The following is a 27,004-nucleotide window of genomic DNA, read 5'->3' as shown; positions in this document are numbered from 1 at the left end:
GCACCAGTGTTAACATGGCAGTACCCCTGTCCTTAAAGCCAGAAGGCTGAGACTGCTTACTGCTCTGCTCACACAGCTCTAACCCTAACCCAGCGCACCACAGCCTTGTCTGACCTGAGCAGCTCCGTGCTTTCCTCTTCCCAAAAGCCACGTATGACTTTTCTCAGAACATCAGGACTCAGCAGAGGTGCTCTCAGCTTTCCTACCACGCGTGGTCAGTGCTGTGCTCTGCCTGCCACTGGCTTCCTTTAGTGTCCTAGTGCCTTGAGCCCAGGACGCTTCCAGGCTGCTTCAAAGCACTCTTAGCTTCGAATATGTACCAGCTTCTTCCAGGAAGGAGTGGGAAAACGATGCAAAATGACAAGAGAACACAGCAGGCAGGAGGGAGTGTGCCTCCAACCCATGGTCAAAAGCAACCTCCCTGAGCAAGCTCCAATCCCTCCTCCTAGTACTGCGTAGAAAATGAGAAGAAGTGTGCTCAGTTCTGGAAGGAGGGCCCTTGAGACGCTGCTTGTGGCTGCAGTCATTCTCTCTCCTTCTTTCCCTGTGAATCTTGCGTTCCTGTCTAACTTCACCATGAGGGCAGAGGACAGCCTGTGGCATGGTTTGTGCTCCAGAATGTGGGAGCTATTTGCTCTGCAGAGATTGCCCCTACAAAGCCAGGTCTCTGCCTTCCTGAGCCAGCACAAACCCACCACCCAGCTCCATAAATCCATCCCTCCTCCCTGTCCAAAGCGTTGGTTGAAATGCCACATCTCAGGTAGGTTCCCAAGCGCAGAACAGCAGTGAGATTTCAGACCCATCATGAGTATTTCCTGCTCCATGCCTCAGTCATTCTGCCTGTTCCTGGGCTGCTAACTGTGGTGAATCCTATCCTCAAGCACTTAATTCTTCCTGCTCTCAGTAAGAGAACTTGGAAACTTGTCTTGAGTGTGACTGTCCCAGTGCGAATTGGGACCTCACACTAAGTCCTGGGGGAAAGGATTGCCCTTCTTGCAGAAATGGTGTTCCCTGGTGGGCAGAGACCACTGATTCTGCTTCATGTAGTGAACCTTTTGGACCACAGTGCTAAGAATGCAGAGCTCTGGCTTTGGGTGGGAGTATGTAATGTGGTTTTGACTCCCTTGCTATCTCTGGATATGCAAAATCTTGCAGATTCCTGAGAAATGTTATAATTGGAGGAAGATTTGAAGCATCTTGTCTTTTTCCTGGGCTTACGTAGCATAGATCTGTGAAACTCAGTCTTTATAGGATGGAGCAATGGAGAAGAAAGATTTCTTTATATTGGGAGTAGATAACTGGAACTATAAAAATGATGTGAAAGCTATTGCATGGTTGAGGTGACAGCCGAATGTAGGGATTAGTTGCCAAAAGCTTTGGAATTCAAATGCATTATTTAGCACTATTGATAGTTCAGCGGGGAAGCTGCAAATGGCTTTAAAACATGTAGGATATTGCCCAAGTTCATGCTTTATTTAATAAGTGGTGTTCTTCGTATGTGGTGTTAATTGCTGCCTGTTCTTTCTAACCCCTCCAGGTGGGGCAGACCTACATTCCCTCTTCTGTGCCAGCCACCTTCGCCCCTTCACCCACCCCAGCGGTGGTGAGCAGTGGACTCAACGATCTCTTTGAGCTCTCATCTGGTATAGGCATGGCTCCTGGAGGATATGTGGCTCCCAAGTCTGTACGTAAGGAAAAAAGAACAATTTCAGTAGGTTGCCATCCCTTAGGCTGCAGAGACTGAGGCTGCTCATGTGTCCCCTTTGTTGTTAGTCTGGTGCTGGTGGAGCACCTTGGGGTCGGTTCTGTCCCATTAGGGATGTCTTCATTTTTCCTGGGCAGAGCAGGGGTTTGTTGGAGATGGCATTAGTTACAGAACTCTGGTTTTTAGTTCCTTTATTTCGCCTGTGACAATATTACTCTAAAGAATGGCCCATAGAAACTGTGAGAATTCCAGCTTTGTTGGAGACCTACTTCCCAGCAAGTTTCCCCAGGAAAATGAGGGCAGGATACCATTTGCTACAATTTTCCTAGAAGACTCATTTATTTAGAAGAATTGAACATGACACTGAAGATAAAATCACATACTTGGGATGAGCACTCCACAGTGTAATGCAGATAAATGCTCTATTAGACAGAGATTGCAGATGCTTAGTCTGGAGAGTTCATTAGCTACAGAGCGTGGTTCTGGTAGCGGGCTGCAGAGCAGCCACAGGGAGCTCAGGGTTGGCCCTTTCACGCCTCAAAGGGAGTAAACAAACATTTGCACTCATTAAATAGCCAATGGTTGAATAAACAAAAATTATCCTATGAAATCTAGAATCTTAGGTACTGCAAAGCATGCTCAAAGCTGTTGGTCCATATCTGCTTGCAGGTCATATACCGTGTAAGACCAAGTACAAAAGAACCCAGTTCTTTTGAGCGAAGCATTTCTTTTTGAGCTGCTCAAATTTGACTCTGGGTTTTTTTTTTTCCTGAAATGTCTCGTGTTTCAGGTTTGGTTGCCTGCAGTGAAAGCTAAAGGACTGGAGATCTCAGGCACGTTCAGTCACAGACAGGGACACATCTACATGGAGATGAACTTCACCAATAAAGCTTTGCAGCACATGACCGACTTTGCCATTCAGTTCAACAAGAACAGGTAAGAAACCAACGTGCTTTGTCTGCTATCTTAAAAAAAATAAATAAATAAAAATTGCATGTTCCTGTGAAAGGAGTCTGTCTACTGTCTACTGGAGAGCTACTACTCTCCATTACACTGCCATGGTGTGAGAGCTGAAAATACACACTGATGCGGTGCCTTTCAACTGTGCTGGCTCAGCTGCCTCCTTCCTCCATTAAGGGGACAGGCAGCAAACAGTCCCATCGTTCTCCTAGCTTGAAGCAGCGTCTGCCCTGTTTAATCTCTGCAGAGTTTTAAAGCCACCTTTTGTGGTGTTAGGCAGGTAAGTGGTTTTATAGCCAGTAAGTGCCCTGAGGAAAGTGAGAGAATAAACAGGCAAGCATCTGAGCAGTGCGAGTACTGATCCCTAATGCCTTTACCTCCTGATTTAATTGCTGTGCTGCCCCTCAGACTGTCTGGAAGTACAGGTCTCATTAATAGAGTTATTTGTCAGTGGAGAAGTTGCAAAGTAAGAGCCTATGGCATGTGTTTTCCCTGTAATTGGCAACAAAATGATTTTTGTCAGGAGCAGCCACTTGAGTGCTTAGAACATACAGATTGTTTTCAGAAATGCATCCCAGCCAGAAGATGTGACATGGTGCATCCCCATGGTCTTCCCAAAAATACTTTTTCTAGTCACAGAGCATGCATCGTGCTTTCTTGTAGGTTGCTGTGAGCAGTGCATCAAGGGCCAGGCTGGTTCTTATCAGGACTGCAAGGAGGATCTTGTGACTGAAATGCTTTGCTGGTTCCTTAGGAGCCCTTCACAGGAGAAGGGTTTTCTATAACAAAGATCTGCTGAAACCATCTCTTTAATATCACTGTTAGCCTTGCAAATTTGGGATTTCTTGGGACAAATAATATTTACTTATGAAAGACATTATGCTAAGTAAGTCTTAGTAAATGTTCTCCCTGGACTGCTATATTTTCTGGAGAGTTTTTGCTAAACTGCTATATGCAAATGTTTCATGCAGATTGGTCTTAAAAAAGGCATTTTGCTTTTGATTTTTCCCTGTACATCAAGCTGTGTTCTAGCCACACCTACGTGGTGCTTCTCAAGGATGTAAGAAGTTTAAATACTGTACAGTAAAACATCAGTTTCTCCTCTTGCATCATATCAAAACATGCTCTGTATGTCCTCTACTACTGTTTACTCTTCTACAAATGCTTTTCTCCTGTCGCCACTTTCCACTGTGTCTGGTGCATTGGAAAGAGCTGCAGTGAGCTGTCTCGTTGGGTGTAAACATTAAGGTTTATGATTGGGAAGTTTCTGTAGCATTTCTCCCTTTCCTGCTGCTACTAATTGCATTCACTGCAGTCTTGGGGTAAAACATAGGGGAAAGAAAAAAACAGCTAGACCTCTAGTGTGCTGTAATATCACAGCCACTTAGCAGGAAAATGCAGCTTGCTTTCCCCTCAGAGAATAAGGGAAAACACCAGGGCTTATATCTCCTAAAGTGAAATGGCTGCAGAAGGCAAGTCGCGTGGCCGGGTCCTCACTGCGAGCATTCTCTTCTCAGCTACTTAGAGCTGGAAACTAAGTAAAACCAAGAACTGTGCATCTGCTGGTTTCAGAAAGAGAGGCAAGTGTCCTATGTATCTGCACTTCTGTTTGCTTTTGAAAAGAAGCCATGATGTGACATTGTACAAAAGTGTGATGTCAAATGTTAGCTACTTTCCCTCTTCTGCTCTAAGTAGAGGTACCTGTGGAATTAAATGCATCTTGGAAGAGGCAAGTAAAGATTTGCATTGCCATGTGGTGATGTGTCCCCAGCTGAAGGAGCCTCAACTCAAACCAAGCAGTAGAGCCAGGATTAAGTCCAGACGCTGTCATATGGGACCAGACAGCTGGCTGTGTTGATTCATTTGTTCTACAATGCTCTGTTATAAACCACATGTTCCTCCTTGGTTATGTTATTTGTTCTGTATTGGATTCAGTTCCTTCTTCCATAGCTCCCAATGATAAACAGCCATACAGTCTGGAGCCTGGAGGCCTGAGCCTGGCTGATGCCATGCAGGTGGTTGAACTGTTCCCAAATGTGGATCAGGTGCAAGGTGTACATGCTGTGAGGGACACCAGCAGACGGGTTTTCCTTTGCCTTGTCCCTCTGAGTGTCTGCCATGATGCATGTTGTCAGCTGTGCTCCTTTTCCTGGAGTAACAGCAGGGGCAGCTCAGGAAGGAGAATGTGAGCCAGCTTGTGCTTGGCAAAAAGGAAATAGGTGTTGGGACAGCACCTCTGGCATTTCTACCCCATAGGTGCTCTCCAGTATTGCAGTGCTGCTGTCTTCATCTCTGTTTTTCTCTTGCCCAGCTTCGGGGTCATCCCAAGCACTCCGCTGGCCATCCACACCCCTCTGATGCCAAACCAAAGTATCGACGTCTCTCTGCCCCTCAACACCCTGGGACCAGTCATGAAAATGGAGCCTCTGAACAACCTCCAGGTAAGGATCGTCTCCTTCTGGGTGGGGGGGAACTGCAGCTGCTTAGCCCCAATTCTTTGGCCCAACACAATGTGGTAACCAAGCCCCACACACATAGGGCAACCAGGTAGAGCCAGAAGGTTGCGTGGATGTTGGCCACGAGCCTGGCCAAATCTTCTTCCTGTTCCTTCTGAAAGAGACTTCTGGAATTTTGTGTCTTGTCTTTTCAAATCCCTCAAAGCCGCTGCTTGCATCTTGTTCTGCTCCAGCAAGACACTTGTGTGAACAGATCACTAAGTTTGGTTGGGCTTAGGTTGAACAGAGAAAGCACATGGTGCTGCAGGCACAGAATTATCAGTAAGAACTGAGGCAACAAAAGGAATTGGAGGAAGGATGACAGCTGCTGAGCAATCACTAGATTACTGTTTCTCTAGTGCTCTTAATTACCGGGATGATCTACAAAGGCCTTGGCACATCCTTGCCCCAGATAGATGAAGCTAAGGCAAACAAGATGTGTCCCAGAAGCAATGCAAGCAGTGGGTGTTTCATTAACGAGGCTTTCTGTGTGCACTGGGGATAGTGTTCCATAGGAGACTTTTTTTTTTCCACATCAGTTTGAGCTGCCTTTGGGAGTTATTCCCCCTTGGTCTGGACCTGAGGTTGTCTGCATCAGTTCTGGCATGCCTCAGTGGTCTCACTCAGGCTGCTGTAGCTGAAGCACTCATTGGGCAGACATGGTCCTCACCTGAAAGGAGGCTTTTCCCCATTCCTATCACATGCAGGCACGTGGGAGTCAGGCTCCATGACCACTGTCCCTGCTCTGTGGAGCTGGCTCCTCCAAGGTGAATTTTCCATGTATCCCAAGTTAATTGCATTGTAGCCTGTCTTGCTTGCCTCATGTCTACAGGAGGTGGGAACTGGGTTGGGTTCCTGTAATGTAGCAGTCCATAGAGGGGAATATTTTAAAGCAGCTTATTCTCTTTTTAGATTAAGAGAATGCAATGAAAGTTACTATTTATTCTGCCTGAGCAACTGTTTTTTCCTTTCTCTTGAATTCCTTTCTGGGGCTTATGACTTATTGATGAGTCTTTGGGCAAACAGCTCGAAATAGCTTCTCTGGCACTCAAACGAGCAGTCCTACACTTGGGCTCTGAGCTCAGTCATGCGATTGGGGGAGCATGTGGACAGTAAGTGACTTACATGTGCTTGCCTCACACAGAGGGCTCTTCTGCCCTGTGGAAGAGCTGGATTCCCTCTGCGTCTGGGTCCCAAGTTGTACCTCTGTGTTTGGGTTGGCTGGTGTAAAGTCACCGCCTGCTCTGAAGGCAGCTTGGAGTTCAAGGAGTTGGTGGTCCCTGCTCTGCCTCCATAGCACTCAGTGAGGCATTCTCAAGTTGCTGCTGCTTTGATCAGGAGGGAAGTGAAGTATTTGGGTTATTAAATCTCTAAAGGAATCAGAACACTGTTTCTTGTATTCTCTTCTGCTAGAACAAAGCAAAGAGAAAACATGCAAGGAAACCTCCAACTACCTTATATTGGGACAGCAGAGCTTCATCAGTGCCAGACTTAGATGCTAATTTGCTAGCTCTCTCATTGCCATAGAAGTTGGCTGCCCTTTTACAATTGGGGAAGCTGCCATATGGAGTAATAGTATATTTCTCTGCAAGGAGTTGAATCATGATAGCAGATGCCAAGTTAAAAAGAGCACTCCCCTTACTTTCCTGACAGCAGTGGGTTTGATGGAGATCTGTCATTGCCCTGACAGCCAAGGCTCTGGTTTTGTTTTGTGAGTTCATGTAGAAATTATCCGTCTTGAAACAGTCAGAAATCATTTTGGTGACCTACTTAGGGAACAGTTTATAGCACAGTATAGGATTGGAGAATACAAATGTCCCTGTATTCATTGAAGAACCAAAACACTCATCAAGTTGAATTTGCTTAATGCGGGTTTTTTTCTGAGCTGTAGAATTCTGGGCTGGTTTGAACCTGAGGACCTTACCTTCATCTCCTATTCTGGTGAGGCTGTTTTTGTTTTAGTAACAAGAAAAGTAAGTCCTGAAGTAACCGAACTGATAGCTTTCCACTTTTTGTTATGTTAATTAGGAACTTCAATGGTTAGCTGTACATTCCTTAGGCAACTATTTCAGAAGTAATGAATTCGAGTCTTGTTAAGGTTATTTTTATTACCGTTTCAAATCCATCAGCCAATACAGCTGGTTTAATCTTAGCACTTGTAATCAAGGAAAGAAGCTGAAATATTTGACAAGTTAACAAAATGCCTTTTTTACAGGAAGACTAATATTTTCAGAGGCTTACTTAGGTAAAATATAACGATGATTCCCAGCTGAGCAGTCTGTTTGCTGGTTGTCTTCCAACTTGTGATAATGAACAGCAGGGTGCTCCCTCCCATCCCGACGGAGTGGTGATAATTTCCTTGACCTGTTGAGCTGAAGCCTCAGATTCAACACTCAGTCAAGCAATAAATTATTCAATGGATAAAGCCCAAGTTGGGCTGAACACAGCAATCACACAAAAGGCGTGCAAGAGTTGACTGAGCCTCACCATGCTTGGTTGCCTTGGCTCCTTTGCCAGCTGGGCTGGTGATGGTCATACAGACTTGCTGTGTGAACCTGAGCTCTCAAAGAGAACAATGGGTTCTGAAGTGGGATTTTGCATCGTGAGGAGTCTTAACTCTTTCCAGATACTTCTTAAAGTAAAATTTGGAATAGGGAAATGAGAGCCTTCTTGTGTTACTGCAGTTCCTCATAAATGGCCATTCAAGGGGTGTGAAATGCTGTGAAACCAGAATACTTGAGCTGTTCATTTGTGTATACAAGAATTGTTCCCCTGAGCCTGGAAGTGGGTGAAATGGAGGCAGCCTGCTGAGTTTCAGGGAGAAGCCTGGCCTGTCGTGCCACAAACCCGATCATTTCTTCTGTGAGGTGGTAACTGTTTGCAGGAGCCAGAGCAAACAAAAACAGGAACGGAGGGTCCGACCCAGAGCACTGTCTTTCTCTTTGGGTAAGCATTCCGAATTGGCAGTCAGTGCATTGCTTTCCCCAGTGTTACCTGCTGTCAGCTGCCTGGGCTGTTTGTTGCAGCTGCTGAGCACGCAACTGAAAGAAGTACGGCTTCAGTTTTCCAAAATGCCCACAAAGTGATTTGGAATGGACTGGCGAGCATGGAAAGGGAGGGATCTGCCAGCTGCATTTCTTCCTGGAAAGCGATACTTGGAAATGCAGACTTCTCCTGAGCAGTGTGAGGTGCAGAATATTTTTTTGCTCCAATGGCTTTGGCGAAACATTATTTCTGTAAAAGCATATGAAGGTGCAGCTTCGTAGTTGAGGAAAGATCAGTCAGGCTAATGCACCAGATCACACTTAAGCCCTTCCACGTACTGTTGTGCTCTAACTCATCGCTGGCGCTCCTCGCTTGCGTTGTAGAGCTGTTGGAGCTCTCATTCATGAGAAGTGTTAATGCATCCTGGGTCACAAATGCAGAGCCCTCGGCACTCAGAAACAGATTTCACACTTTCGCCTCTCCTCTGAGAATTGGTGTGAGTCCAGGCAGGGGATGTTATTGATTTGGAGCCTGCTTATGAAGGACACTTCTGCCTGGGAGAGCTGTGTCAAGCCTACTGCCCCAACCACTATATGGCCTTGGGTGGTTAGAAGTGGAAGGTGGTTTCTTGAGTTTGTTGCCCGGGTTTGTTTACTCTTTTTTTGAATGGCCTTAACTAGTGAGAGTCGTGTCCCAGCATGGAGCAGGGCCTCCAAGGGCTCCTGCAGTAACGCTCCCATTGCAGCTCGATGTCTGCGGCCAGCTCCGAGCCTTGCTGTAGGTAGAGCATCCAGCCGGCTGCCAAGCGCCTCTAGATCCTGAGCAGCCGACCTGTCAAACACAATGAAGGGAAACAGCTCGCGCTCCCTGAAGGCATCTGACAGCCAGAGCAGCAGGCTGTCAGAGAACACGCCGTGACCTTGTGCTGGCAGAGGTAAAAGACTCTGCAGAGGAGAGCTCTCGCCTTAGCAGTTTGGCTGTTACCAGGCTCTAAAGTAAAACCAAATTGGAAGGCAGTCCTTAATTCAGTGTAGCTGCTAATGGGATTCCAAGTGGGTATGTTGTGTACTTGCCGCTGATGGAAAGCATCTGTGTTACTTTCAGACTTGACGTTGAACGTTGCTTCTTACGCTCAAGTCTGGAATTTAAAGCATCAGTAACCTACGCTGTTGAAGAAGTAAAGTGGCATTGTCCTTAGGAGGTGCCTCTTCCCCTCGCTGCCATACGTTGGCCATCAGAGGGTTGTGCTGCAGGGAAGGACATCAGCAGGGTGCTCATGCTGCAAGGTGAGCAGTGTGTTCTAGGGGCTACTTCTCCAGTTGGATGGTCTCAAACAAGACCTAAGTAATTGGGAGCCCTCTACCAATCTTCAGCAGCGAAGCATCACATGAAAATCTGGCACCTTCTTGACTTTTATCCCTCGGAAGCTTTGCAGTCTGCTTGACTAAACTCACAGGCTAGTAATTTTTTCTCCTTTCAAAAAAGATGGCAGATGGAAAGCCGTTTTGATTTAAAATGCTTCTGTTTAAACTCTCAAATGTCTGAGGCTGGAGGTCTTGTTAAAGATTTAGTAGTTCTTGTGCAGACCGACAGGTTAAAGCTGCAGAGCCCCAGGCAGAGTGAGTCTGGACTGGAGAATTTATTGAACGCGAGTGGAGGTTCCTTTCAAGCATGAAAAACCTGCAGAGACGTCTCAGCTGCCGGTACCACTTCAAATGTCAGCAGTTGTCTCGGGCCCATGGTTCCCACCAAAGGAGCAAAGTGTATGGTGTTGTGTGAGGGCAGCGAGGCTGGAAACACTTACCCATCTGTCCCAGCGCAACGTTTGGGGACGCTGCATCGTTTTCCATCCTGCTTGCACAAATGACGTGTAGCAGCTGATCCCTGCATCATTCCGGATGCTTGCAGTGTGACGTGTGATGGCATCGCTGTGCCCAGCGCTGCGGTTCGGGGGAAGGCTGAAGTGAGGCTCCCTGTGCTCTGCAACAAAAATTACACTCCGCAACGTCTTAATTGCGCGGCTCTCCGGAGTATGGCAAAGCAGCTTACTCAGTGTGTTTCTGCAGAGTTGAGAAGCAGGTCAGCAGATACCTTTTTATAGCATTTTTGGAGCTGCAGGGACAGGGTTAGCATATTAATTCGGTGCGTGCCTCCAGAGCTGTGACTGGAGAGAAGGCGCTGCTTTCCAGCCCCTCTTGTAAGAAACTGCTGCTGTATGGCAACAACAATTAGCTGCAAAAGCAAAGTAGTCTCTGTTGTTCTAAGACAAGGCAATTAATCATGAAATCAGAGTTGGGAAGATCTTGGGTCACGCAGTGCAGACCCTGCTACACTTTGTTGTTTCACAACACAGCCTCTTAGAGCTCTGCCGAGGCTAATTTTAAATACTCCGAGCGCCGGAGCTTTTGTCTTCCTCAGGAGGATTTTGTGCTGCTTCGTAATTCTCACTATCAGTTTTTCCCAGACATTAGCCTAAACTTTCCCTCTTCTGGCTTGTCTCCGTGGCTGCTCCCCAGCACAGCATCTCGGATCCCTCCCCAGCCTCCTTCCCACACTGATGTGTGTTTTTGGCTGCTCACCCCTTGCTCCTAACCCCATTTTGCAGAGGCAAATCGCTGAGGTCCATCCTCCAATCCTCCTTGCTCCCTCCTGCTCCCAATGCCTCCATCTCCAACACGAGATGCTCCAAATCCTGAGTATGACGCCGACAGCCAAGCACGTGACAGCTCCCTCTTACAGAGGGCCCTTCAATATATTTTTATTCGAGGTTGCACCGTAATTTACATGGTTTTAGTGGGCTTTAAACTAATCCCATATAAGCCAGTGTGCGCTGTGGGAATTAAATATAAGCTGCTACCTTTAGTGATGGCTGAAAGCACAAACCCCCACGGACTCACATCCACCTTCCTGCTTCTCTTTGTGCTGCTGGGACCCAGATGCTGGACGATTCCATTGGGGATGCTCATCTCTTACCAGCTGTCCTATGTCTGATTAGCTGACTTGTGTTGGAATTCTGTTTTATTCCCCTCCCTCGTCTACCTACAAGGGATTCTTCTTGCAGATATTTAAGGGTGTCTTTCTCAGCCTGCTACTACAGACAATAGATTTTCTCGGCAGAACACTGATGTCTGTAATTATTTAATGTGACTGGAGTTTGTCTTGGCATAAGCCTGCGTAGCAGCAAATTTATTTCTTTGGCTCGGCAGTCAGCGTGGTTGGCTTTGTGTTTCAGCTGGGTGAAAAGTTGGAGAGCTGCTTCTGCGATTTTTCAAAGGAAGCTCCTGGAAGTCAGTGCTCCTCACCATACACCCTCAGTTCCAGGTCTCTTACAGGCAGAGCTTCCTTCGTTGCAAGGGATGGCAGGTGTCTGCTGAGCTGTACTCCTGTGACAGGCTATTGCAGCGCAGGATGATGCGAAGAGAGTGTGAGAGGCATAGAGATAGGGCCCAGAGCTACATTTTCCATGCTATATTATGACAGGGCACTTCCTCAGACCTCCCATTTGCTCCTGCTGTACTGTCAGCTCTCAGCCTGGGGAGAACTGGAAGGGAGGTTGCTCTCAGTGTTGGCAGAGATTCATCAGTGATGTGGCAAGCTTGTGTGATAAGAGGCAATGCAGTGCATCTCCCTGACTGCTGGTGTTTAATGACATGAGAGTTAAGTCTTTTGTCAAGTGATCCTTTTTTTTTTTTTTTACCTGCCCTGATTGCTCCATGTCAGAGTTTTCTTCCAGGAATGAGCACAGCACATGTTCTCTATACTTGGTGGGAGATGCTACGAGGAATGTACAGAGTGGAGCAGCTTTAGGCTTCCTACAACGTGACCAGGCAAAGAGCCTGTGAGTGCAGACATGGCTGAGAGCTGAGATTAAAGCTTAAGGGATGCACAGGGGTTTGGAGATGGGGAATTGCAAGGGTGAGATGGAAAAAGAGCAGCGATGAAGAAGCTTACACGCAACATGGCAGACATGATAGTAGCTGTCCATGGCCACAGTAGACAAACTTATACTGGGGGTAGAAGAAGTGAGGGGAGGGAGAGGCTGAGCGAGAGTAGAAAAGAGCAGAGTTGCTGGCTGGGACCTGTCAGCGCAGTTGGCTCTGAAGCAGCGTGGTGAAATGCCAGCAGAAGATTGAGCAGCTTTTAGTGAAAATGGAGAGGGCATGGAGGGGTGGGAATGATCTTTGTCTGAAACTCCCCAGCAGCACGGCAACATCTCTCCAGGCAGTCTCATGCTCAGAGCTGACCTTTGCTTGGAGAGCAGTGAGAGCGTGAGCAGCCAATGGACCTTGCAGAGCCTTGGAACCCCTTTGGACTTCCAGACAAATACTGATGCTTTAACCACTGTTTCTTCTGTAACAGGTAGCTGTGAAAAACAACATTGATGTCTTTTACTTCAGCTGCCTAATTCCTCTCAACGTGCTTTTTGTGGAGGACGGCAAAATGGGTGAGTGAGTGCTTTTAGGGCTGGGAGCCTCCCTGAGCCCTGCAGCATCCAGCTGGGCACAGCTGTGCCATGGCTGAGATCCACATGTGCCTGGCCGTGATCTTCGTGCCAGCGCATCCCAGCAGCCTGATTGATCCGTGGTGGTTGGATGGCTGGTCCCTGTAGTCCTGCAGCTCAGTAGCTGCATCCCACGTCCCCTGCTCTGAGCCTCTGTCAGACGAGGAGTGGATCTGTTTTCTTTGAAACTGGTTTCTGGTGTGGTTTTTCTTGTTGTTTTGATTCTTTGGGGTTTGGTTCACTCAAATGGGTGTAGGAATTGCCCTAACTGTAACTGTTACATTCCTGTTCCCTTGATTAAATTGCCTGGGTTGGATGGGAGGTTGCTTGTAAAGAGCATCTTAACCTGCACTGTAACATAATTCTTAAATTTGTGGGTCTCCTTCTTGTCAAATCCCACCTGCTCTTGGTTTGTAAGGCTTCCTTTGGGCATCTGAAAACCACCAATGCTTTGCGGCTTTTACAGTGAGGATGGGGTTATCATAGAAACAAATCCTGGATCTGACCAAGCCAGGGCCAAATGTGACCCAGAGGCCTCCTGTGTCTCTACCTTGCATCGTTCTGTGGTGATCTAATTAATGCTACAGTCCTGCAAGTGCTGATGGTCTGTCTTGTTCGCAGAGCGCCAGGTCTTCCTCGCAACATGGAAAGACATTCCAAATGAAAATGAGCTGCAGTTCCAGATCAAAGACTGTCACCTGAATGCCGGTGAGTCGCTTAATTCTGCCATGCTGAGAGCCTTGAGCAGCACCTTTGGTGTTCACTGGACATCACCTTACTGAGAGCAGTGTGTGTGGATGGCACTTAGGAGCACAACAGCCTGTAAGCCCTGGACCCTGGGGCTTAAATCAAAAAGTTTAGCTGGGTCCATAAAAGCACATCTGAAATCCCCGGTCTTCTATTTCACCTCTCCACTTCTTCCTTTCATTCTTCACCTTGTGTTCTTGTTTTCTCTTTTACAACTTTGCTTCTCCGTAAAGCTGCTCCTATAAATGGAGCTGGGCACCTTTTGGGGGCTGCACTTAATCCCGTCCTGCTGCTGTGTGTACCAGGCAATGCCGTTCAGTCCTGCCTTTAATCCTGGCTTGGTCTCTTCACCTTTCAGCATCTTTCAGCTTTCTGTTGTGAAAGAGTGATCTTACACGCTGCTGTAGAAATAGTTGGACATCTCTCAGGACAGGCCACGTGAGAAAAGAGCTGGTCTGCTGTAGGCAGACCTCGTAGGTCTGACCTTACTGCTGCTGAAGGATGGAGTGTAGCAAGTGGAATGTGGCCAGCTTAGCAGCTTTGCTCCCAGTCGAGAGGTTCTGGACAGGAGCCAAGTGGCTCTACCCAGCTATGTCTCACAGGAAAAAAGTGTCCCTATTGATTCTAAACCCCGTAACCTTTTTATTCTCTCGTGTCTGCTATTACACAGTGAGCACCCTCTTGCTTCAATTGCAGAAAGAAACCATGGATCTCTTTGTGCTCGTAATTATTACTATTCTGGAATATAAAAGATAGAGCACGCAAGAGGGGGAAAAAAACAGCAGCTGTTGAACCTTCTGACTTGATTTCACTGTGGGGTTCCAGCTGAGAACAACCTCTGCTCCTCCTCCAGCCCTCCCTCTGCTCCGCTGCGCTTGGCACGGCCTCTCCTGCACTGCAGTGCTGCCTCTGCCGTGCCCTGCTCCTTGTGTCTCACATCTGAGATGGTGACTTCTGGGGTTGGTAATGGGGCACTGCGGTCGTGGGAGCTTGATCCTCGTGGAGGAGAGTGGCTCATGTTCCAAGGACTCCTCGTGGGGATGCTGAAGCAGAACACAGGCGGTCACCTGAGATGACGCCGGGGCTTGGGGGCACGCTGTGCCATCCAGGGCTGGCTGTCACTGCACGCCAGCCTCCTTACAGCCCCTCATGTGCAAACTGCAGGCTTTTCCCAGGTTTCTTCTTTTGTTCCTTTAAACAAAGAGATCAGGACACGAGTGGAGATGCTCCTGTGTTGGTCTGTTCTGAGGCTGTTGTGGGTCAAAGGCTCCTCCTGTGCCCGCAGTGCAAGCCAGGCAGGGCTGACTGGAACTTTGATGGTTTGCAACTGGATAGCAGGAAGGGCTGCAGTCACTGTCAGCTCATCCTTTGCCATGGCACAGAGCAGCTGGAAAGCCTTGGCTGCTGCAGGTGGCAGCCCCCAGTGCCACCAGCTGAACTGAAGGTGAGGTGCCAGGCACCTGAATGAGAACAGCTTGCTGCTCCCATCCCCAGCGTCAGGCCGGGCATCAGGAAAACTTTCTTGTCAGAAGGAGCGGTGATGCAGTGGCACAACTGCCCGTGGAGGTGGGGGGGGTCCCCATCCCTGGAGATGTTCCAGAATGGTAGAGATGTGCTCAGTGGGCACGGTGGCAGTGGGTTGCAGTTGGACTTAGGGGTCTCAGAGTTCTTTTCCAACCGTAATGGTTCCCAGCACAGTCCTGGGGCCGTTTCTGGGGCTGTATGGCCACGGAGGAGCGAGCGTCTCCGGAGCTGTGTCTTGGGGCCGGGCTGTGCTTGTGATGCACTGCACATCCTGAATTGATCAGAGCTGTGCTTCACGCGTCTGCCTCTTTAGGAAGAGCTTATGATAGTGCTATGGAGAAAACTATTCTGAGATGCAGCTTGCAGTGAAAACAGAAGGTCATGGTTACAGCGCTGCGTTCTCAGCTCTTAGAGTCGAGTGCTAACTTAATTGTTTTGTTTGAAACAAAGCGACGGGTACCCAGCACTAAAAGCTGCACAGAGCCCAGGGAGTCTGGCACCAGAGTGTATGGGAAGGGCCATGGGGCTGCAAAGCCTTCCTCCCCGTTCTCACTGCTGAGCACTACCACGTCCTGCGTGTGCTGTGCTGGTTGTAGCTGTGTCCGTGTCAGCCATGCTGGAAATAGACCCAGCAATCTGGGTGCTCCGGGCACAGCTGAGGCTTCCCCAGCACCAAGGCTGTGTTTGCCTTTTCTACGCTGCTCTTCGACGTGCTGAGTTGGAGGGAATGGTGAAGGACCCCGATGTTAAGCTGTGCTGTGCCCATCAGATTAGCTGGATGGTTTTCTTTTTTTAAGTTTTGCTTACTCGAGCACTGAGCGAAGGAGCACAGGCTGACTCGCACACGGAGATTGAATGCCATTAAACAGAGATAATTAGTTGCTGTGCTGTTCAGCAGCTCTGGTAACTTTGGTGTGAATTGAAATCTTCAGTGTTTGGAGCTGAACGTGGCTTTATTGGTATGCAGCGGTCATCTTAGCTTTCCCCAAGTAATGTACTAATGCTGGAACTAAGAGAAATTGCATTTTCTTGTTGGAACAAACAGGGGCACGATCACATGCAGGTTTGCCTGGTGTGTTTATTTCTGTATGTACAAATCCAGCAGGGCTCAATCATCATTTATTAAGGAGCCCGTGCTTATGGCATGCCGTGGAAATGAGTTGTGATACCCACCTTAGTGCTTCTCTTCGGATGCTCTCCTGCATCACGGGGTGCTGGTTTGCCATCACTGGGCACTGCAGGAGCAGGGAGGTGTGTGCCTGGTTCCTGCCCATGCCGGGCACTGGCTGGGGCTCTGCTGAGTGCTGTGCTCGTGTTGGGGAAACCAGCAGCCCTGCTCCCAGCAGATCCCTGCCTGTAAGGGCTGTGCTGTCAGATGGCATTAGCGGCCCTGCCTGCAACCAGCACAGCCTGGCACTGTTGCTTAGCAACTTGCCCGATCTCCAAAATCCCAAATCCTGACGCTCACTAGCACAAGAGGGATGGGACCCACAACCTGGGGATGGAAGGAGTAGCTCCTGGCTCCCCCCAGACCTGGGCTGGAGGAGAGGGAGCAGGAAGTGCTGGGTGAGCTCATTGTTGCTGCTGTGGGTGTCTGGCTGAAATGGGATGACTTCTGGTAGGATTTCAGGCACTCTTTGGGGCATATCTGAGGTCAGTGAGGGCAGCTCTGGACTGCCCTGTGCCTGCTCAGGCCGAGTTTGTTGTAGAGAGCAGGAGCAGAGGGTGGTGGGAGAAGGAGACGGAGGGAATGAGGGTTTTTAAGCAAAGGATCTCATTAGGTACTTATAACTGCCAGTTTCCATAGTAACTGGGGAAGAGAGAGAACCTAAATCTGAATGTGTCTGGGTAGCTGGATGCCAGAACCCTCCCCGACCTGCATGCAGCTGCTCTGCAGCTGAGGGGCACAGGGGTGCAGCCTGGGGTACGGTCACCACCCTGAGCCTTTCACCCCCAGCGTGCAGTGTGCCCCTCTTGCTGACATCCACGGGCTGAGGCTCGCCCTGCCCTGCAGCGAGAAGCCCCTTGGCAGCCAGAAGCTGCTTCATTGGGTCTGTCTTTTCTGTGTGTTTGCTTCTGCTCTTGCTTCTCCAGAAGGTCCCATGGAAGTAATTTGCATCATGGCTGGGTCCATACAGTTCTGCAGGTGAAATCTCACACCTCCTGTCAGTGCCAAGGTCGTATGGTGTGCTGAAACTGTCATAGCCCTGTGCTGAAGAAGCTGCTCCGGGCTCTGCTGTCTCCACAGATGTGTCTGAGCTAACATGCATTTTTCTTCCTTTTTTTCTCTGCAGACACCGTCTCCAGCAAACTGCAGAACAACAACGTCTACACCATCGCCAAGAGGAACGTGGAGGGCCAGGACATGCTCTACCAGTCCCTGAAGCTCACCAACGGCATCTGGATCCTGGCTGAGCTCCGCATCCAGCCGGGCAATCCCAATTACACGGTGAGGTCACGGGGACGTGGCACATGCTGGGATCCTCCCGGCTCCACCGGTATTGAGGCAGATCCCGTTCATTTCTGTAGGGGAGCAGGAATTCCCACTGAACTGCGGAACGTGAGATACAACAGAATTGCGCCGCTCTGTTACCAGCGAGCTGGGATAATGCCCACTCAGCAATGAGCATTTATTTGCCAAGGTTATCCAGAGATAAAGCCAAGAGACATTAGCAAGAAAGCATTGCCAGGACACCCTTCCACACCCCCCCTGCCACAAACAAGCAACAATTGATGCCCGGCTGGCTCCGCCACGGAGCTGGCTGTCTGGGGATCAGAGGCTCCGGGCTCCTGCTGGCATCAGCCTGTGGCTGGTGGGAATCGTAGAATCATTAAGGCTGGAAAAGAGCACTGAGCTCATCTAGTCCAACCATCCACCCATCACCACCATGAAGTTGCTGTCTGCCCTGTGTCATGTACCCTTGACTGCTCCCATTCTCTGCTTCCCGTGGTTAGAATGTGTCTCTCCTGTTGGAAGGTGTTCAGGGCTGGGGAGCTGCAGGGTGAAAGCAAGCGATGGGAAATGCTTCAGCGTGAGGATTGATGCCACCCCGCTGGTCTTGGCCCAATCCTTGCTTCAGAGATGGGCAACATCCAAGGTTCAGTCTGTAAGGACTGAGCATGCAGACATGCCCTCAGGCATAGGGCTGTGATTTACAGTGTGACAGCAAATCACTGTTACAGAGCTCAGGCCAGCATCCCCTCTGCTCGTGCCTACAGTGCTGTCTGTGTTTGGTAAGGAATTTGGGAAGCCCATGTGCACGTTTGCTTTCTTGTGCTTCCTCCTGCTTGTGACAAGTGCTGAAAAAGCAGTTTGGTTTTGCTGATGAAGGAACAGGAATCCAGAACTATTCTGGTGAATCATAGAATGATTAAGGTTGGAAAAGGCCTCTCAGACCCCCGTGTCCACCCCCATCCCACCCCACCATGCCCACTGACCACATCCCTCAGTGCCACATCTCCATGGCTCTGGAACACCTCCAGGGGTGGGGACTACCCCCCTCCCTGGGCAGCTGTGCCACTGCATCACTGCTCTTTGGGAGAAGAAACTTTTCCTGCCACCCCACCTGAGCCTCCCCTGGTGCGTAAATCCATGACTGTGTCCACCCCGTGCTGTAGCTCAGGGGGTGCCATCCCTGCACCACCACCACCACTAACCTCTGCTCTCCTCCTGTCCTCAGCTCTCCCTGAAATGCCGTGCTCCCGAGGTGTCCCAGTACATCTACCAGGCCTACGATGCCATCCTGAAGAACTGATGGAGCTCTGCCTGTGCCTCACCCTGCAGGAGGAGGGAGAAAGGGTCCCCGGGTCCTCCTCCACCGCTGGTGCGGGGAAAAGCACTCTTAAACTGGAAGCAGCTGTATTCATGTGTAGGATTTCAGTCCAAGGCACTGATTAAACAAGGTAGCAATTAGTATCCACGTGCTAACGATGATAGGGAACAAACCCCTTTGATATTTTTAGCATCCATGGAGTTTGTAACCACTGCTTCAATTCCCCCCTTTGCCCCTCACTTGTCCGTTCTCGTGGGCTTCTCCATTTTGTGCCAATGTCAGTGTTTTCTAAATGGCTTTAGGTGTAGTTCTGATTTTGTAAAATACCGCTCACTGAAAAAGAAAAAAAAAAAAACCCACAAAAAAAACCCAACACACGTCTCATTAAAACAAGGCAAAAATGGTCGAAAGCATACACTGCACTTTATTTTATATTTTTGTACCTTTTTTTGATTTATTTTTTTTCCTTTAATTGGCTTTAAAGGGAAAGTGATTCCATGGAAGTGGTGGGCGCCCTGCAGGGATGGCCGTGGGCTGTCCGAGGAGCAGAGCCACGTGCTGGGCCCGTGGGGCAGAGGGGCCCTAAATGCAGCGAGGGGTTTTTATTGCGTTGTGCTGGCGGCCTCAGCTCTGCTCCCCGCGGTGTTTTGCTCCATCCATCATCTCCCTGGCCTGTGAGCTGCTGAGCTAAGGAGGGAGACTCCTGGTGCATGGGGAGGCGCCAGGGACAGATGGGCAATGGGATGGTGGAGGATAAAAGGAGGGGAATGAGCCCACTCTTAGAACACAGGGCTGCTTTCTCTGCGTCCTCACCATCCGCAGCTCCTCCTCTTGCTCTCTCCATGCCTGCTGCAGCCAAGCTGCCTTTCACCCATCCCTTGAGCTGTGTTACCCTGACCCAGCGCTGCGCTAACCCAGGGTACTGTGCATCCCAGGCGGGCAGTGCTGTCCCCAGGGCTGCAGGCATCTGATGTCCATGGGGCCTGGCAGGACCCTGAGGCTGTCGTGAGCCACTCAGCCCCCTCCCCATTCCCATGATGGCACAACTGGGACCAATTTGGGCTTGGCAGTGCTTGCACTTGCTGAGCCGAGCAGACCTCGGAAGCATTTCTTCTGTTGGCAGCCCCAAGGCACGTGGCACCAAGGGTCGCTCCATCCCTGCCCGCAGCCCCCTGGCCCCTCTTTTCCCACCCATCCTTTAGGCCAGGACCCCTTCCCTTTCCCATTCGCAGCTGTGCACTCACCACGTTGCAACCACTAAGTTGCTGCAGCCCCAGCAGTGAACGCAAAGCCTTGTGCATGCCTTGCTCCATCCATCGCTCGTCCTGCTTCATTCAGCCAAGCCCCTACCCGGAGCAGCTCTGCCCTCCCCAGCATGCTTCCATGCCATCTCCTCCCCAGCGAGCGAAGCTCTGATGCATAGCAGCCCCCATGTTGTCATTTAGGTGCCACGTTCAAGGTCAGTAAATGTTTTATGGTGAAAGATGGTTCATAAGGGCTCGGGCATCGTCTGCAGCTGCGAGGCCAATGCTGGGAAGAGGTCAGAAAGCCCCATTTATCCCCCCCACTCCGAGCCTCAGTGCAAAGAGGAGGAGCACCTGGCAGGGCAAGGAAGGCTCTGTCCCTGTGCTCTGGTTGGGGAAAAAGTGGAGCAGAGCTGGAGTAACACAGCCCTCAGCCCTGCCTGCGTGCACTGGGAGGTGATTGCTCCAAGCCCTGCAGGGCCACCGCAGAAATCATTATTAGAGCAATTAACGAAGCACCGGCGGCACTGAGTGCTGGGGCAGGGAGGGGACGGCAGAGGGTGAGGCGTGAACTCAGCCTTATGCCACACAGCTGGAGGAGCTTCGACATGGGGAGGGGATGCTCAGCCCCCCCCCTTCTCGTACCACATTTCTTCCCAGCGTTTCGGGCACGTGGGTGTCCCCGCGTTGCGGAGCCCTCCCCTCCCGCTGTGCCGCTCGGTCGCTTGCTCTCTGCGTAGCTGTGTTGCTCTTCAGGCTTTACCTGGCGTCCGTGTCAATAAACTCATTTCCACAAGGCCGTGGCTGCGCTGTGGCTCTGTGGGCATGGGGACGGGGTCTGCTGTGGGGTTGGGCTGGAGCCCTCTGTCCTGCACCAACCACTTCTCTTCTACAGCAGAGACCATTCCTGGGGCTCGCACAGCGAGGATGGACCGAGCATCCTCAGGGCTGGTCCTCTGCTGTCTGCGTGACAGTGGCCCAGTGGAGGATGGGAGGACGATGGATGTCCCCGTCTCACCCTCCCCGAGGGGCTGCGTGTGCCCTGACCTCCTTTTCCCATGCGGAGATGCGTCGGAGTGCTCTTAACCCGTGCTGGCATCTTGCAGAGGGCTTTGTCTTGGGGCAGGGTGAGCTGCCAACTCTCTGTGCTGGCGGCCAGCCCCAGGTTGGTCATCAGAAGGGTCGGGAATGCAGCAGCTCAAGGAGCAGCAGGAGAAGTGCTGCCCTGTGCTTCTCCCCTGCCCGGCCCTGGGTCAGCAGTTCCCATTCAGCCAACAGGACCCAAAGTGGCTGAGGTGCCCAGAGCTGCCCCATCCCCATCACATCCCATGGCAGAGGGAAGGGTTCATCCTTCCCCATGGTTCTGCTGGGGGCTCCTCGGGGAGGAATCGGTCTTTCCTGCTGCTCTGGATTTGCAGGCAGGCTCGTGCCCCATGAACAGGGACACGCCGACCCTGGGCCGCGCTGTTCCTTGCAAACTGGGTTTGTTCGTTGGTCCCATTAGCCTGCAGCACTGGGATCGAGGCGACACGGGTGGCTGCAGGCTCAGCTGCTGTGGGGCCGTAGGGTGGGATGCTGCAGCTGAACAGGAGCCCAACCCCACTGTGCCCTTTGATGGCTGATTTTGGGTCTGCATCGATCCCTGCAGCTGGGGTCGAGCAGGACCCAGCCTTGCTTCCCTCCCCACCCCAAACGCCACCGTATATTAAATTTCACAAATAAAACCGCGAGTGAAGAGCGCCGTGGAGGGAGCTGCTAAAAATATCCCCGAGGCTGGAGCCTGGATTGTGCAGGCGAGTTCATCGCAGCTGTGATCCTGGCCCCTTCCCAGCAATGTCCAGGGCTCTGCGGTGCCGGGAAGTGATGCCCGGGGGCAGTGGGAGATGGGCAGCACCCGGAGGGACACGGAGCGTTTCCCTGGCTCTGAGCATCAGGGAAACAAACCCTGAATCCTGGAATGCACTGGGGGCACTGGGAGGCATAGAGGGGCTCTGCTCCCCGTGCCTGGCGCTGGGCTCGGCACAACGGCCGTCCCCGTGCCCCCAAGTGTAGGGCTGCGGCTGCACTCCCGTTTTCCCCCTGGGAAGGAGCGGGGCTGCGATGGCCGAGTGCTTCCATTTGCACCCTCCTCGCCCCGGATGATGCTTTCCCAAGCAGAGGCGTCGGCGGGGCTGGGGGGGCCCTGGCCGTGCCACGGTCAGTGTTTGCGCTCTGCCGACCTGCGGGGTGACAGCCAGAGCCCTGGGGATGTGTCCGAGCACTCAGCGGAGAGCGGAGGTTCGGGTTCCGCTCCGACCCCACTCCCCGGAGACGCAGCCATCCTGTTCCTCGCCATCGACAAATGCTCGTTGCGGGGTGTCCCAAAGCCACAGCGCAGCGATGGAGGCGTCCGGCCCCGGGTACGGCCCCGCAGCGCACGGGGAATGCGACGCGCCCGGGAGCCGCGGGGTGAGCCGCGCCGGGGTCCTGCAGCGTGGGATGGGGACGCGGGCGCGGGGAGGGCAGGGCCGCTGCCGCACCGGGGGCACATGGGTGGGTCTTTTCCCATCAGCACCTCCCAGAGCCCCGGGAGAAGCCGCGTCCTTCCCGGCTCCCCGCAGCGCGCTCCGGGCATTCCCCGCATCGCCTCCCTGCGCTGCCTCCCTCCCTCCCCGCACGTCTCCGGGCGCTGCCGCCTCCTCCTCGCTCGGGCATTCCCCGCATCGCTCCCCGCGCTCCATCCCCAGAGGGGGCTCTGCCTCCTTCCTTCCTTCCCTCCCTCCAGCCCCGCTTCCCCCGCAGCCCCGCGCCGGGCGGGGGCCGGGCCGGGCACTCTCTGCGGCGGGGCCGCCCGCCCCGCACCGGGTTCGCCGCATGGCTCCTCCGCCCGCCGGGACAACGCCGGCACGGGGCACCGCCGCTGCTGCGAGGTACGGAGGGGAGCGGGGATGGGGAGGGGACGGGAGCGGTGGTGGTGGGGAGGGGGGAAGTTCACCGCGGGGGTACCCCGCTAAAGTTGAGCGGCGGAGCTCGGCCGGTCTCCCCCCACCCCCGGACGATGGATTCGTGCGGTGCCCGCACCCCCCCGTACCCACCCGCCTCGGTACCCCTCGTTGTGCTCCATCCCCAGGTCGGCCCCGACCCCCGCGGGCTCTGGGGGGAGGATGCAACGCTGCCCCAGAGCATCATTGCGGGGAGCGGGATGGGGCCCTGCGGGCAGCAAATCGGGGAGGGGGGGCACAAGGTCATGGTGCCCTGCAGCCTGCCCCACACCGGGGGTCTCACCCTGCTGAATTCTATCCCCACCGTGTCCCCATCCGGGCCTCAGTTTCTCTTTGTGGCCCCAAACGCTGCTGCTGCCATCTGGGCGGCTGCGGGTGCTTTGGGGGCAATCTCATCCCTAGGGCCCATGGGGCAGCAATCCCCTTGTGTGGCTCCACCCGCAATGGGGAAGGGGTTGGGGGGATGCTGGCGGTGGTGGCATGGCATTGCACAGAAGTTTGGGGTACCCCGTGTCCCCATGGTGCCCTATAGAGCTGCACAACTCCACTACCCCTTGCCCCAGTGGGAGGAGGAAAGGGGTATGGGGACAGCAGGGTGGCCTGGCCATGACACTGCTTTCTGCCTGCAGAGCCAGGCCCCAGCGGAGTGAGTCCCTGTCCCTGGGCTGCATCAGGCCCCGCTGGGTCCCCGCAGTGGGGATGGCCATGGCCACGCTCTCCCTAGGGCAAATATCACCATCACTCGGGGTGAAACGGGGCTGCTGGAGCCTCTGACAGCCCAGGGACCATGCCCTGCGCCTTGGGGATGTTTTTCAGGGAAAGCAGAGAGAGCATCACCAACTGGGAAAAGCATCAACGCACTGGGATAGAGCAGGAGCAGTTCCCAGGGATGGGAGTTGCAGTGGGACCCGTCCCATTACCTTTGCTATTCCCTTTGCAGCTGGTTGGGACCACAGTGCCAGCGGGTGCTGGGAATCCTCTGACCCCATTTCTGCATTCCTGTGCCCAAATCATTGCCTTGGGGCCCCCACCACGTGTGCCCACAGCTCACCCTGTCAGCTGGCTGGGAAATTAGCCTCCATCAAGTTAATTGCCGAAGCGCTCAAAGCCTGAAATTAAACATTAAAGCTGTCACTCGCAGGCACAGAGCGATCCCCCCCTTCAGCAAAAGGCAATTCCAGCTGTCCAAAGCGGGGAGATGGATTCCCCAGCTCGGGGCACGGAGCAGCTGGTGGCCGTCCCCATCAGCGCTGTGGGATGTGTCCCCGTGTCACAGGGTTGGGGACACGATCGCCTTCTCCTTGGCCCCGCAGTGACGCACCATCCCGGCGGGGAAATGCATCCTGAATGGGGCTGAGCCCCCCTGCACGGGAATATGCAGCGTCGGCGCCGCGGGAGCAGCACCGGGGCAGCGGCCGGCGGCCGGCGGAATGGTGGCAACCTTCAAGATCGCCGTGCTGGGAGCCCAGGGCGTGGGCAAGAGTGCCATAGTCCGGCAGTTCCTCTACAACGAGTTCAGCGAGGTCTGCGTGCCCACCACGGCCCGCCGGGTCTACCTGCCCGCCGTCGTCATGAACGGCCACGTGCACGACCTGCAGATCATGGACTTCCCGCCCATCCCCGCCTTCCCCGTCAACACCCTGCAGGTAGGGGCACGGAGTGAGGGCCCCCTGCTATGGGGGTTCGCTTCCTAAGAGCTGAAGATTGTTCTGGGGTTGGGATACGGCGTCGCTTCTTTGGCAACTTTTTCAGCCCAAATATTGGCCAAGCCTGGGGGGTGGGGTCCCATCGCTGTCCCTTATTGAAGGGCTCATGGAGCCAACGCGTTTGGATGGCCATCACCCAACACACCGTGCACCCGCTGCCCAACTGCTGCCACGGGGTCGGGGTTCCGCTGTGCGTAACTGTGGTTCCCCTAAGCCCGACCATACATCCCCACTGGGAAAAAGACTTTTTCACAGAATCATAGAATCATTAAGGTCGGAAAAGAGCACTGAGATCATCTAGTCCAACCATCAACCCATCAGACCCATTTTCCTCTGTCACCCTCAGGCTCACGGTTAATCCCCATTCCATCCCAGCACAGCCCTCACCCCAGGATTTGTCCTGGCAGTGCCCTGAGCTCAGCCATCAGCACTGACCCATCCTTGGAGGTTAATATGGGAAAAAGGGATTTGAAGGCTGTACCTCCACTGGGGACGGGCTGTTGGATTTTTAATTGGTGTAATTACATCACCACGGGTCACAAGTCCCTGCGCTGCTGCCCCAAAGCCATGGGGCAGGAGGTGAGAGGCTAGGGGAGGTTTAAAAATTACACATCATGTGCAGGGAATAGAAGGTCAGTTGGAGGCAGCCCAGAATAGCAGAGGGTCATTGACTGACATGGTAGATGACGCTCACGTACTCAATTAACCCTGCGGGCTGGCAAATCCCATTATCCTTCCCCTGGGTTAATGAAGAGAGATCGCAGGGATGTGGCAGGGCAGAAGTGAGATGGGGGGTGGGGTTTTGGGGATGAGAAGAGTGAAATGCGCAGCACTATGCTCTCGGTCTGGTGTCCCATGTACATGTAGAATGCCCAGTGGTGGATCCTAAAAACTTCTTTCCCCCTGCAAACATATCTGGTCCCAAGGTGGTGTGAGCACCAGGATTGATCCCTCTCTGTACCTTGCAGGAGTGGGCAGACGTGTGTTGCCGGGGGCTCCGGAGCGTCCATGCCTACATCCTGGTCTATGACATCTGTTGCTTTGACAGCTTCGAGTACATCAAAACCATCCGCCAGCAGATCCTGGAAACAAGGTAGGGGCCATTTGCCAGCGGGTGCATGCTCCAGGTGGGGCTGTGGGGTTGGGACGCTGGAAAGGCACGATCCAACAGCAAAATGGACCGAAGGGTGGATAGTGCTGGGAAAGCAGCTTGGGGTAATGTGGAACATGCTTGAGTAGGTGGCCAGGGACAGGAGACATGGTGAGAGGCAGCCCATGATGGTGGACAGGATGATGGCAGCACGTGGCTCTCTTGGTGCCACTTTGGGATGGATGGGATGGATGGGAGCTGTCCATGGCTGCGTGGTGCTGCCCTCCTGCCCATCCCAGGGTCATCGGCACCTCGGAGACTCCCATCATCATCGTGGGCAACAAGCGGGACCTGCAACGGGGACGGGTGATCCCGCGCTGGAACGTCTCCAACCTGGTGAAGAAGACGTGGAAGTGTGGCTACATCGAGTGCTCGGCCAAGTACAACTGGCACATCCTGCTACTCTTCAGTGAGCTCCTGAAGAGCGTGGGCTGTGCCCGCTGCAAGCACGTCCACACCACCATCCGCTTCCAGGGGGCCCTGCGCAGGAACCGATGCACCATCATGTGAGCCCCCCACGCCACTGTGCCCCCACAGGACACCCGTTTCCATTGGGGTGACACTGCACTGGGGACACCTCAGTTGTCTCTTCCCTACAATGGCTTTTGGGGACGCAGTGACCACCGTTGGGTTGGACCAGGGTGGAGATGCCACAGTTGTCCATTGAGTCCCAATGGGCTCTGCTTCTCTGCACAAACAGAGCTGCTTGGGGGCAGCCACGCTGTCCCACAGACCTCACGTCCCCACATTAGGGTTTCTCACTGCATCGCCTCCATGGGCTCCTGCTGCTCTGTGCCCATCCTGGGCAGTCTGGTTTGATTCCCCTTCCCCAAAGTGCTCTTTCCACTCCCACCAGCTCCCTTTCCTCCAAGCCTCATCCTCTCCCTACATGCCCCAGCTCCACAGAGGCTGTGCCAGCCCTGCCCTTGGTTTCAGGGGCAAAGTTGCTGCCATGAATGCTGGGCACAGCTCAGCATCCCAAATTCAGATCCAGGGTGGATTTGTCCCCAGCAGAGCCTCCCCCAGGGGAAGGTGACATCCATCCATCCATCCATCCATCCATCCATCCATCCATCCATCCATCCATCCATCCATCCATCCATCCAAATGGAGATGGTCCCCAGGCAAAGGCAGTCTCCGAAGCAATAGGGAGCTGGAGGTACTTTTCCATCCTTTTTGTCTTCATTCTGTGCACACTCCTAATGGGAAAGTGAGCCTATTTTTTTCTCTCTT

General features: G+C 52.6%; 3 protein-coding genes across 6 annotated transcripts in view; all 3 read left to right on the top strand.

Moving 5' to 3' along the window:
- AP2B1 (adaptor related protein complex 2 beta 1 subunit) overlaps positions 1–20,731 on the top strand; it is a 65,514-nt gene extending 44,783 nt beyond the window's left edge. For all 4 annotated transcript variants that reach the window (XM_021415361.1, XM_021415358.1, XM_021415359.1 and 1 more), the window contains 7 exons: positions 1,538–1,684; positions 2,496–2,641; positions 4,977–5,106; positions 12,505–12,589; positions 13,268–13,354; positions 17,212–17,366; positions 18,598–20,731. In XM_021415361.1, coding sequence (XP_021271036.1) covers positions 1,538–1,684; positions 2,496–2,641; positions 4,977–5,106; positions 12,505–12,589; positions 13,268–13,354; positions 17,212–17,366; positions 18,598–18,672 — 825 coding nt within the window. In that variant the 3' untranslated portion in view covers positions 18,673–20,731. The remainder of the gene's footprint in view (positions 1–1,537; positions 1,685–2,495; positions 2,642–4,976; positions 5,107–12,504; positions 12,590–13,267; positions 13,355–17,211; positions 17,367–18,597) is intronic.
- On the top strand, positions 21,890–24,313 carry LOC110407571 (translation initiation factor IF-2-like). Its single transcript, XM_021415387.1, has 2 exons — positions 21,890–22,843; positions 24,229–24,313. The coding sequence occupies exons 1-2, from the start codon at positions 22,073–22,075 to the stop codon at positions 24,229–24,231; spliced, it is 774 nt and encodes a 257-aa protein (XP_021271062.1). The 5' UTR covers positions 21,890–22,072; the 3' UTR covers positions 24,232–24,313.
- RASL10B (RAS like family 10 member B) lies at positions 23,882–26,817 on the top strand. The gene is made up of 3 exons (XM_021415388.1): positions 23,882–24,561; positions 25,590–25,714; positions 26,011–26,817. The coding sequence occupies exons 1-3, from the start codon at positions 24,346–24,348 to the stop codon at positions 26,279–26,281; spliced, it is 612 nt and encodes a 203-aa protein (XP_021271063.1). The 5' UTR covers positions 23,882–24,345; the 3' UTR covers positions 26,282–26,817.

This window comes from Numida meleagris, chromosome 18, assembly GCF_002078875.1.
Source record: "Numida meleagris isolate 19003 breed g44 Domestic line chromosome 18, NumMel1.0, whole genome shotgun sequence".
NCBI lineage: Eukaryota > Metazoa > Chordata > Aves > Galliformes > Numididae > Numida > Numida meleagris.
The sequence above is the reverse complement of the archived record's forward strand: the minus strand, read 5'-3'. Positions and strand labels throughout refer to the sequence as shown.

What these genes read in the sequence shown, in the direction of transcription:
- LOC110407571 (XM_021415387.1), top strand. Translation starts at nt 22,073, where the DNA reads ATGATGCTTTCCCAAGCAGAGGCGTCGGCGGGGCTGGGGGGGCCCTGG.
- RASL10B (XM_021415388.1), top strand. Translation starts at nt 24,346, where the DNA reads ATGGTGGCAACCTTCAAGATCGCCGTGCTGGGAGCCCAGGGCGTGGGC. An exon ending in TCCCCGTCAACACCCTGCAG is followed by an intron (nt 24,562 to 25,589) that starts GTAGGGGCACGG and finishes TGTACCTTGCAG; the next exon opens with GAGTGGGCAGACGTGTGTTG. An exon ending in CAGCAGATCCTGGAAACAAG is followed by an intron (nt 25,715 to 26,010) that starts GTAGGGGCCATT and finishes TGCCCATCCCAG; the next exon opens with GGTCATCGGCACCTCGGAGA.